A 12,953-nucleotide genomic window follows, 5' to 3' on the forward strand; every position below is an offset into this window, starting at 1 on the left:
ATGGCATAAAAACAAAATGTTAAAATGTCAACAATCCATGCAGCGAAGCCTGCTAAAATATAATTTTCAGTACAATTTTGACTTATTTAAATAGTGTAATTTTTCGATGAAGGCGTGACAATTGACTCCGGATTGCTCCACCACTGTATACAAAAAACAGTGTTTGGCATCCCCATTACCCCTTGAATGCTCTATCCATTACTTATGAAAGGGTCTGACTTATTGAACACATTTATCTATACTCCAACTGTGTCTAAACAAACGAGTATTCAATAGGTTAAATCCTACAGATAAAGTCCCAACATCATACCTAGTGTACTTCCAGATTGGAGTATGGAGAGGACAGTGTATATGCTACCTTACCTGTACCTTGTTAAGGTAGAGAGTCTGTCCCCGATAAGTTTATCGGCTCAAGCAAAACCAAACCGAATGCACACCTAATGAAAAAAATACATTGCAAATTATATATATGAATGCTTGGAAAAGCAAGCAGCAACGTGTCTGACCTTGTTGTTTTAAGTGAAAGCTTATACAGACCACAATTGTAACAAATATATTCAAAAGAAAGAATAATCATTTATAGATACATACAGCTGATTAGGAGGCAAGAATAATACATGGAGAACATTTTCAGAGACATCTGTTAAGTATGTTCTTGAATATCTGTTATGCGTTAATCGTGTTAACATTTCCTTTAAGGTATGATGAGCTCTGGCCTCCGATCTACATGCCCAAACTGTTTTTTGTTGGCAGAGTTTCTCACTGTTAGCTAAGGGAAGTCTGTTAAGTTTTTCATAATTTTGATTGCTGTCTCCATGGGCAGCCACCTTCAAATGCTTGGTCCAGCACATCTTCCACTCGTTTAGCAAGTATTATCTGTTGAGCAAAAAGATTATTACAGTTTAAAATACTCGCAATGCTTCTACCTCGTGAATCATTTATAAAACACACACTTCTACTGTACAACCCTTTGTTTTTGGTATAGTGACCCACACACTGATATGACACTCTCAGGGCCGGCTCAAGGGGAAAGCTAGTAAAATATATGCTTTAGGCAGTCAAAGTTTGGAGGCTCAAAAAACATTTAATAGTGAATGTTATGATTTTATCCACTTGAGACAATACTGAAGTTTTAGGGACAAAAAGTACATAATCTTCATATAAAAAAAACTGCTTACCTTAATAGTAAAATATTTACAACTTCAAATGAAACTACTTGAATCTTCATATTAAATTGAATTTTTTTTTACAACAATGTCCAATACGATGTATTTCAAACCCATGGCTAACATTTTATTAACATGAATAAATCGATACCAATATAAATAATAATATTACTGTGTGAAAATAATGGTTTTATGACTTTTAAGAATGCTATTATTATAACAAGGACAAAAACGGAATGACAACAATACCTTTTTACGCATTAGTGTGTGAATTAAAATTTTCTTATTAAAATTGAGTTGGCCCACTAATTCTATTGAACCAAGTCACCAACAAACTCTCAGTAAACACGAAAATTAAGAGTTTTACTTGACAAATACCTCAAGACTTGAAAGCACAGTTGCTGGGACTTCAACCAGGTCCTTCAAGTTCCTCTCTGGCAGTATAACTCTTTTAATACCATATCTATGGGCAGCCAAAACCTGTACAGTACATTGTGAGAGGGACTAGTCAAAATAAGACCTCTTATTTGAGTATCGAATACACCCATAGTGAAGACATATGAGCATTTTCAGATAGCAAACAAAAGATATGTAACCCCACACACACCATAAAACGGTGGTTGTACTGGAGCAAAAGCTTCATCGAACATCCATTATGATGGGGGAGTTTGGGTGGAAAAATACTGTGCCAAGTTGGACACATACCTTATCCTTGACACCACCAACAGGCAAGACCATACCTCGGAGAGTCATCTCTCCGGTCATTGCTGTGTCTGCTCTTACTCTTTTTTTACTGAACAATGAAACCAGTGATGTCACCAGGGTTACACCAGCTGAGGGTCCGTCCTTAGGTACAGCTCCGGCGGGGAAATGAATGTGAATATCTCGTCCCTCTAGAAGATTAGTTTCTTCAGAAATAGCTAGCTTCAGTTCTGTGGCTCTGGCACGAACCTATATATTATACAAATAGAAGATTCTCTTAACAAGGGAGTAAGAACTACTTAGATCTACGACTATTATAACAAAAACCAGAAAGTTTTCCTTGTAATCAAGACCTAGAAAAAAGAGATGAAATTTGTGGGCGGGCATCAGGTGGAGTATAACATGTTCTCCAGGTCCAAGTGTGAAAATTCACAGCATGAACCCTCTCTCACTATTACCTATTTCCACTTTTTGCAGGCTACCAAGACGAGAACCTTAGTTCTGATTTCATAAAAAATGATAATATCCAAGTAACTTCATGCAGTGTTGAAAAATCAAGCATAATCATTAATGCAGTAATAGATGTATGAAACATTTTTGTTGTTTGTTTTGCAGGCATAAGAACGTGTAGAGTTGGACCAAAATGTTAGTAATGGTAAAACTGTGTTTCTTGGAAGCAAGAAATTCGTCCAAATTATGGAAACAAAGAATATGCGTTCATTTGTCAATGATACAACGTAATATCTGAGAAAGGTGATGCGGAATCTAAAAAAGAGTAAAAGAAGGAAAGAAGAACAAAAACAAGCAGACTTTTTATGTACTCAACAGTCAATTAAGATTCCTTGTATGCAAATTTAAACTACACTACCGATCATACAAATGAAGAACTAGAGCCCTCCATTATGTTCTGGAGTAAGTTCCTTAACAAAGTTTCCACTTGTGCAATGAAGTTCAGTAAGATCATGTGACGTTGGACCTTGTATGTACAATACCAAAAGAGATTACTTGTATGGCTTAATTCCTGAACAAATTAATAGCAAGAGAAAAAATTACCCATGTCAATGCAATCTGAGCAGATTCTTTGATAACATCCCCAAGTTGGCCAGTGAGATGAAGATCACCTTTTCCCACCATTGCTGTGGCTTCAACAAACTGAACCTCGCCACCAAATGCCGTCCACACCAGTCCAACAGATACTCCAGGATTAGCAACTCGTTCTGCGGTTTCTCTATCATCATACCTAGGTGGCTGCACCACAAATCACTACATTAATCTCACATATCAGAAAAAATAATTTCTAGATTCAATTAGGTATGTTGCTATGAAGTAATTGAGAAACATTGAAGGTCATGAGTCATGACCGGCTACATTACAGGTATTGTGTCCAAGTATTTTGGGCATCACTCTAACTAAAAACCCTTTTAAAATACTATTAAGGAAAGGGCCTAACTCAACACATAGCTAGCTCATGAAGTGAGGAACTGAGGATTGTCCAAGACCATATAAGGAGTCAGCCATTTCCTCTACCATTGTGGAGCACTTAATACCCCCATGCATGCCCAAAACTAGATATTAGGAGCATGGATGATATAACATTTGGGCCCAACATTGGGGAGATCACCAATTGGGATGGGTCCAGCAGGCATCAGAAGAAAATGGACCTCAGGCCTAACTCAACCCAAAAGTTAGTTTATGATGAGAAGATTGTCCAAGACCACAAAAAGAGACGACACACCATTTCCTCTACCAATGTGAGAGCTGGACAAATACTACAGATATCATTACACAGACAATGACTAAGAGAGGCTGGAAAAATACTTACACCAAGCACCTTTTCCACCATTGGTTCATCAACCACCATAGGTGAGGCAACCCTAAACGCACCGGAGATATCATGATTATTGACACCCATAGGGATAACTTCCATTTCAACCTCGGCGCTCTCGGCAAGTTTGTCATCCAACAGTGGTGAAGAAAGTCGTTGCACATCTTTGGCGAAAGGCACTAGATGTTCTTGTTCTGCAACTTTGACAGCCGCTGCACGTGCTAAGGCAGCTAAATTCCTTTCTAGATTACGTACACCTGCTTCCCTTGTGTACCTTTGGATTACAAGTTTCACCATATCCTACAATAACCATAGACCAATACAAAAATCATGTAAGCTTTCAGTTTCTTTCACAAAGAGATTACCTCTCCCCCAAAAAAATTTAAATAAGGAAAAAAAAATCTTAAGATAATGGGTATGTGGGTAAGGGTATAAAAGACAGACAACGTCCTCGACACAGGATTGATTACCTAAACACACCGAAAAGAACAAACAAATGCAGGAAATGTCAACCATTTCACTACATGCTGCTATAGTAAAGTTTTGCATATACAGTGTACATGGCTGAAATCCTGTGAAAAGTGTAAATATTTGGAAAGCTTTGTGGAAGATGGTTAAAAAGGATGTTAATGCATTGGACAATATTATTTTATTTTTTGCACATGCGTTGGGACAATTGAGAAATAAAAAATATGACCACAGGAAAAGATCCTTAAAGGTAGTCTTTGTAATGGTAAATATATTAGCTTTGTTCAGATAATACAGATTTAACAAACAAAATGTGACACTAATATGATTCAACAATAAGATGTGAACAACTGCTTTTAGTAAACTAGATCATCTAAGATATCATATGCAGGTATTTCAATTACCAATATTACTCCAGGAAAGTGAATACAGTATGCAATCATTATATGAACTTAAAGAAACATAAAGCATGCTTAATGTTTCTCACATTTCAGTACCTCGGGTATCTGAAGGAAGTCAGAACTTAAACCATGCTGATCAAGAACTCGAGGAATTAAATGCTTAATTGCTATCTTAAGCTTTTCTTCTGGTGTATATCCAGGCAACTCAATGACCTCCATTCTGTCCAGGAGTGGGGGAGGAATTGGCTGCATCCTGTTTGCAGTTGCCACAAAAATAACCTTTGATAGGTCAAACGGCACATTCAAGTAGCTAAATTTGAATTAAGGAATCACTGCAAACACACATGTAAGCTCAAGTCCATGACATTATTTAAGTAAATGAATCAATTAGCCAAGACCTATACAACAGTTTTTTCAGCAATTAGTGAGAATGCCGGCAAGTAGCTTCATATGGAACTTACAAATATAGAATAAGGTATGCAATGATAACCAGGAAAGATTAGCCATCAATATCCATGTTTGTTACTTAAAAAATACAAAAGATACTTGAAAGAGAACAAAAGTGAAAATGCAAATGTATCATAGCCAGAACCATTTGGATCCAAATATATAACAAAGAAAAACAACTCTGAAAGGATACTGATCATTGAACGTTTTGTTCTGTTCGGGATCAAGAACCTCCAGTAATGCTGATGCAGGATCTCCCCTCACATCAGACCCAGTCTTGTCAATCTCATCCAGCAGCATAACTGGATTGTGAACACCTACTCTCTGAAAGTTTAAACCTTAAATTAGACCTCAACAAATGAGAAACCAGTAACAATTCTTAAGCTTGTGCTCTATAGAGTAGAAAGACGATGCATCTCTTGTCAAAAGTTAGTGTAGACTAGAGACATAGCGTTACCATGAAGAAATTTTTCAGCTAAACAATGTACACATCCGTGGTTTTGTTTTTCTAAAATAAAATATATTCTCGCTGCATTCAAAACTGCAGTAAGGAACCCAAGAGAAAGATGCCAGCTACTTTGTTTATCGTGTTACTTAAGAGCAGCAAGCTTCTTGACAGAATACTGGAAATTCATATGAAGGCAGTAGTCAAGAGAGGTGGCTTCAATATTTAGGGGCCAAAAGTTAACATGAAGCTCTTGGACATCAGAAACAAATCACTCTGCCCTCACGGGGTAGTGGTAAGGTCTGCGTACATTCTACCCTCCCCAGACCTTGCTCCTTACCTTATCCACTGAAACTAACACAACTCCTGCCCTAGATGAAACAGACAATCCTTTGACACCCAAGCAAGAGCATACAATAGGATCTATGTCTAGCGCAACTAGACCAACAATAACGGAAGCAGGTCCAAAGCAAAACACATCACTTGTTCACTATGCTAGACGGATCCTTCAAAAACCAGTGGGACCCCTGCTGGTCAGACAAAATTTGGGTGTGATTGTGGAATACACACCATATTTGTTCTTTACTAGGTGTGCATAGACAACTATGGCCAAGAAGCGACTGACTAGGATTGGGCTTTGATATGCGTTTATACACACAAAGTACTATAAAAAATTTACAGTTCTGTAAGACAACTTTTTTCTATAAAGGCCATTATGTAAGACAATTTAATGAAATAAAATCCAGGTACTTAAGGAATCTATTTGTACAAGTTTTGATTCAATGACTTCGCGATTAACTAGATGTGTGTATTCATTTTATTCTATACATTTAATTTTATCTCAACACCTGCGTAAGTACTCATATCCGTATCCCCGCATCCTAAGATTTAGGAGATGATGAATCTTTCAGAGCCACATACCCAGATAAAACACCCATGTGACCAAGTAACATGGCTTATTCCTAATCCTGTTGCTTTATTCTTTAAAACTTTTCTTTCCTGGGTAACTTAGTTGACACTGTATTCAAGATATTGCAACCAGCAGATACAAAATGAAATGACAGAAATCATCAAAACTAACAGAGAAAGTTAAGTCTGCACCTTCAACCCATCAACTAGACGCCCAGGCATGCTTCCAATATATGTTCTCCTATGCCCTCTGATATCGGCCTCATCTTTGACACCACCAAGGGAGATGCGTATAAACTTTCTGCCCAAAGCAGCAGCAATAGATGAAGCCAAAGATGTCTTCCCAACACCTGGTGGACCCACAAAGCACAACACAGGACCTCTCGCATCTGGTTTGAGCTGCATTTAATGTTCAATTTACATCAGATTATTTTGAAATCAAGGCATATTTTAACATATGAGATACCCAGATAAGAGCCCAACCTTCCGAACAGCTAGATATTCGATTATCCGCTGCTTGACCTTCAATAAACCATAATGGTCAGCATCAAGACGCTCTTTTGCAGCTTTTAAGTCCAATTCAAGTTCTGGGCTGGCCTTCTCCCACGGAAGATCAGCAAGTAGCTCCAGATAAACACGGGAGCTATTGTATCCAGGTTGCTGAGGCTGCATTTTTTTGAGTCTCCTGATATAAGAATTTGTAGTAAAAATTAAAGAGTAGAAATTTAATCGAACATGTCACCACAAACTCAAGCGCACAACATGATCTGCTACACCGGGTTTGATTATAATTAAGTGCAAGCCAATCCTAAAAGATCAAGTAGCTAACAACAAAAGTAATTTGAGAAAAGAAAAACAAATTAAGCAACACCTAACTTGTGCCGGAAGGGTTGTGCTAAAGAGTAGATAGAGACATCAACAAAAAATCCTCAATAGAGAAAGAATATGATGAAGTATAATCTCCAGCACATTATAGATTAATTCCAATGAGATATCCATTGAGGTTTTGGTTTGTATTCACAAGAGGAAAGGAGGGATTCTCCTCCTAGGTAATCCACAGCATGCAGATGTCCTCCACAAATCTATTTTTACACGTGGGTAAGGACCTGCCCCTTCTTTATCTTCTCACTTCTTCTCCTCCTTCCTCTTTCCCTTTCACGTTCTTCCTCTTCTCTCTCCTTTTCCTCCTTTCCTTTCTCATTGTATTCACCTTTCTTTTTTCGTTATTTTGAAAAAAAATAATGAGGATGGTCCAAACATAAATAAATCTCATGAAGGGCATTTTGAGTTTCAAATAGTGTACCTTAGTTCCCTCAGAGCATGTTTCCAGATACTTGCAGGCATTCCTGCTCCTTGCATCTTCCTTTCCAAGGCAACCAAATCATCTTCTTCATCATCATTGTCACCGAGTTCCTCTTTTATGGCCTTCATCTATAAGATGAATAAGAGTTACAAAACAGAAGCAAAATGAGTAACCAGAGGATATCAGTTTCCATCAGAACCATCTATTACTGTCCTCAGAGGGTTGGGAGAAAGGACTTCAATCATAGAGACCTCAATGTACTGCGGAAGATGAACTGATCTGAGCCAATATGAAAGAAGGAAGAGAAGGACAACAAAAGTAATAAGCATATTAAGACCTATTCTAATAGTATTTTGGCAGGCACACTAGCACGTGACTAAAATTTTGCAAGAAACTGTGGTAGCAGTGGCAGTGTGAAGGGGAGCAAGTGTGGAGAAAACAGACAGTCCTTAGGTTTTGAAAGGTATACCCCTTATCCTTACTTAACAGTTTTGGGCAAATAACACAATGACAGACTTCCAATAGAACCCAAAACCCAATGCTAAACTCCTCTGCCATTGACATTAAGAAGGTGTTGACAGCAAATACTCCCACTTTTTTTTTTGAAACAGTAAATACTCCCACTTATTCGAGAGATTCCCTCATCGCCTAGAAATATGTGGCAAAACTTAAAATGAACTTTCAAAATAAAGAGGAAAATATCAAAAATACAAAGATACCTGCTGTCGCAACAGAAATTCTTTCTGAGACTTTGATAACTGCCCCTCAACCTTTTGGGTAATCTTCTCTGCCACCCGAATTGACTGGACAAGCAAAGGATAGATAAGATGGCTCGAGTGCATGAAATCAAGAAGCAACACATCAAACACAAAAGCACAACAAAAAAGTAGGTACCTGTAGATGCCTATCAACTAGCTCAGTAGCTTTTGAAAGCCTTACTTTAACATCAACAGAGTCCAGCATGGATAATTGTTCCTCAAAGCTAATCTCAAAACTAGCTACAAAAATATCAGCCAATTTATGGACAGGAACTGTCTCTAGAAGAACCTTTGTTCTCCCACCAGTCTTTTGTTTCTGTCAAAAAAGGATAACCCAAACATATATTAGTAAAGAATAGATGGATCATCAGCTACCCTACTTTTCAACTTAAGACATAACAACTGGTTGCAGTTTCCTTCCATGTCAATAGAACTCATTCTGGGATATTTTTCATGCTATTAGTATATACACCTTTGAAAATTGGGGGAGTAGATGCATTATTAAATTTTACTAAGATCAAGAAGACTTCATTGAAATTTTAGGTTTAGAGAATCATCCGTCGCACATAAATCTTTCCCATAAAAGAAGAAATTACTAGCTTCTAACAACAAACAGTAAGGGGTTATTAGGTAGGATGTACAAAAATAGTGTTGAATACGGTGTATTAGTAATGTTGGCATTGGTAAAGCTAATATTAGTTATGTTGAGATTATTTCTTATGCACAGTTTAATTTGGTGTATCAAAATAACATGTATTGTATAATTTCTAAATAAAATTATTTACAAAAAAACCCTCCACAAATACGGTGGAAAGGATGTGGAAGAGGTCCTCGGGGACAATTGTGTCTAATGCATGCATTATAAAACCTTGCATTGCCAATACCATGGTTTTCCATGCATTAGTTATACATTGCATAATACCAAATAGAGTGTGTATAGCTAATGCAAGCATTAGTTATACATAGGTTTAAAAATGTATCAAACAAGGTATTAGTAATACACAAAGTTAATGCATGCATAATGCATCCTACCAAACGACCCCTAATAGTTTTCACATGCCACACGGCTAATAATAGAGGACGTATTTCTTCTTCATTTGAGGTATGTACGACGTACTTGCAATACATCATTCTTGTTTCTCAGGATGCAGATGGTTTTCTATATTTAATCCAGTTTTGCTAATATGTCTATTATCAGAGAAAGCGGCAGGGGCAAGAATCGAAATCAAGGAAAGCAACATTGGATGCAGGTTGTATCCCCTGTTACATGTAACAGAATCAGAATTACATATCTTCATCCACCCAAAAAAAACATCCCAGACATAAGTGCTGGAAGTTTTTAAAGAACTTTTTAGCTACTACATAGAGGTAATTGTTTTACCAGTTGCAACTTAATTGTGCTACAAGGAAATTCAGCAAAGCAGGGAAGTATTTTAAAGAAAAGCTAGCCTCAAATTTCACCTGCTCAAGGATGGAAATGAGCTCCATCGCAGTGGCTTTAAATTGACGAGACAATGCCACGAATTCTTGGTCTTGCTCAATTAACTCCAGCTCTGATAAAGACAGTAAAAATGCTAGCAATTCAGAATTCTTGTATGTTATTATTTCCAACATTAAACACCTAGCACTACCTCCTGTCTCTTGGTCTCCACACCCCACTCCACCCCCTCCTCCCTCTTCCCCTCAAGAGGCTGGGGTATAAATAAAAGGAAGGGCTATGGTTTACCTATCTACATATGTCCAGTCATCTAAAGAAGAATAGCAGAACTCTTACCACCCTTGGTCATATCAAGAGAAGTGATCCGTGCTGTATAATATGTTCCTCTGGTACTAAGTTCCTGCACATTGAATCTGCATAACCCCTCTAGTACAACGATGTATGTAACTCTGCCACTTGGTTTCTCAACTCCTCTTGAGAGATGTAAAGCACGGGCTGCAACTCCCCTGAGTTGAAATAAAATATTAAACTTCACAAATGCTTTAACAAAAATGTAAAAAGAGAGAAAAAAAATGATAGTTGACATACTAATTTGTGATATAATGAGTAAACTAACATCAAAACACAATAGCCATATGGCATATACAAACCAGGGCATCTATGTCAATGCAACTATAAAGAGAATGCATCCTGATGTGTATACCTATCATGCCAGTGTATAACTTCCTGTTGATTTTTTGAATCAAGCTTGTGGCTATCTGATGTCTCTCCACCCATGCCTGCAGTAATTACAACAACTAAATTCAACAGGGCATAACTGTACTGTTCTTTCCATCCCAATTTACTTGAACTACTGCCCTTTACAAGTCATCCAGGTTTATTTAACCCATTTATCTAGGAAACCAAAGTTTCCACCCCTAAGTTTACTACTTGAAATCACACTTGCATTTTCAAGACATCTTTTTTTTTTTTGAGAATGGTAAAGTAAGCATTTTCAAGACATCTTTATGACAACTTACACCATGTACAATTTTATCAAGTTAACAATTACCTCAAATATGTCTCACTATAAAAGTTCTTTGAGCAAGATGTTTTTTTCTTCTTTTTTTCGCAATAACATTCAGAATAAGGAAGATCACCTGAAGATACTGCAGTACCCGAAGTGGCACTCTCAGCTGAATCTCTAACCGGTAATATTCCAATCAGTCCCTTCTCTTCCCTCTGCCATAACTCCTGCTCCACCAATTTTACACTGCAACACACATTTATTCATATATAAGAAAAAAAAAGAAACATTACTCCCTATATTTTGATCTTTTCTCTTCTCCACAATCATTTACACAATTTACTGTGCAATATCAGCTTCAAATCACACTACATCAACCAATTTCATAAAAATAAAAATAAACGTGGTCATTTCACATCACATCCAACAATTAACTCAAATTCATATGCTTAGCTGAGAACTGCAACTCTTCGCTCATCGTTTCTCCTATAGCTAACAATCCTCAAATTCTACCAATTCAAAGTTCATCTATACAACAAGTCAACGAAACACCTGTAATCCTCGCGCCAATTCACAAACAACTAACTACCTTACGAATCTCTTACATACACAATACACAGCTCAAGCAACACTTATAAATAACAAATATCACAATTATAAATTTCAACAGTAAAATAGGGAATCTTATTGAAATCTACCTACCTGCTGGGAGAAGTGCATCGAATTCTAATGATCGCACCAGGTAACAAAACTTTGTTCCTGAATGGAAGAATCGCTAAACGGCTCGGAAGTTCCACAGATTCCGCCATAGTTATCTTCCCCGAAAAAACTCGTTTTTTCTTCCTGTATATTGCTTTGAGAAATCGATATTTATATAGGGAAAAATTTTGTACAGGAGAATGTATAAGGGAAGCAATGAAGGAGAGGTGCAGGTTGAATTCCTATAAAACGACGACGGTTAGTTCAATATTTTCTATTCTTCTTTATTTATTTGTTGTCCTTTTCTTTTTTTTTTTTTTTAATTCTCACTCCTTTGTTTATTTATATTATTTTATTTTAATTGGATGTTAGTGACTATTAATCATGATTAGAATGAGAAAAAAAAACAAAATCTAATTTGGAATGCTTGTGTTGGTAATTTGTTACTTCCGTCATTCATTTTCACTTGTCCACTGTATTTTTATTTGTTTAGTTTGAAAAGTTAAAAGATATTTTATTAGTTTATACATATTTTATCTTTATTATGCATTTTTATTTGATCACTATACTAAAAATAAATGTCTACTCGTATTTGTTCAATTTAAAAAATCAAGAGATAATTTATCAGTTGGTTTTTAATTTACCCATATTATTAACGATAATTATTTTTCAAAGCATTAAATTTATTATATTTAAAGGGTGATATAATAAAATTGTCATTTTATTCATTGCTTCTTTGGAGTGTCAAGTCAATACTGGCAACTAAGATGGACAGACGAAGTATTAATTATTTTCAATTCATTTCTCAATAAGTGAAATACCGTTTGATTATTAGGAGTGATATGATAAAATTGGCATTTTTTTTTATTTTTTTTTAAGATGTCAAGTCAATACGGACAAGTTAAATGAACAGCGGGAGTACTACTTAATTATTTTCAATTCATTTCTTAATTAATGAAATGACATATAATTATTAGGAGTGATATAGTAAATTATCATTTTATTATTATTAAAATATATCATGTCAAATGGACAATTAAACATTAAGCTAGCTCCTAATGATACTGTATTTTGGCATAAGACCTAACTTTTGGACTTTGTGATGGTCGTAAAAAGTAGTATAAATTAGGCAACAAGGTACCAAGATTAGAAGCAATGATTATCAGCTTAAGTTAAATGGGCTCATTTAACTTAAAATTAAGAAGAAGGTTTTAATAAATAATAATATACTATCAGATTTAAGTATACTGATATAAATATTTTCTTTAGTTCATTTTAGTTATTGTGTTTACAAAATACGAAAAATAATTTTTAAAAAATATTCTTAAATTAAGTAAAATTAAGCAAAAAATATCTTCGATTAATAATTTGATCTAGAAATATTCC

General features: G+C 36.0%; 1 protein-coding gene across 1 annotated transcript; it reads right to left on the reverse strand.

Moving 5' to 3' along the window:
• Positions 1-468: 468 nt before the first annotated feature.
• LOC102581797 (lon protease homolog 2, peroxisomal) lies at positions 469-11,738 on the reverse strand. The gene is made up of 17 exons (XM_006358551.2): positions 11,571-11,738; positions 11,002-11,114; positions 10,566-10,641; positions 10,199-10,368; positions 9,886-9,977; positions 8,561-8,740; positions 8,386-8,469; positions 7,667-7,794; positions 6,847-7,048; positions 6,556-6,762; positions 5,203-5,333; positions 4,659-4,872; positions 3,691-3,993; positions 2,922-3,116; positions 1,872-2,117; positions 1,545-1,646; positions 469-876 (listed from the first exon to the last, which is right to left on the reverse strand). The coding sequence occupies exons 1-17, from the start codon at positions 11,675-11,677 to the stop codon at positions 793-795; spliced, it is 2,634 nt and encodes an 877-aa protein (XP_006358613.1). The 5' UTR covers positions 11,678-11,738; the 3' UTR covers positions 469-792.
• Positions 11,739-12,953: the final 1,215 nt, after the last annotated feature.

The sequence above is a fragment of the Solanum tuberosum genome, unplaced genomic scaffold (genome assembly GCF_000226075.1).
Source record: "Solanum tuberosum cultivar DM 1-3 516 R44 unplaced genomic scaffold, SolTub_3.0 scf00274, whole genome shotgun sequence".
Classification (NCBI taxonomy): Eukaryota; Viridiplantae; Streptophyta; class Magnoliopsida; order Solanales; family Solanaceae; genus Solanum; species Solanum tuberosum.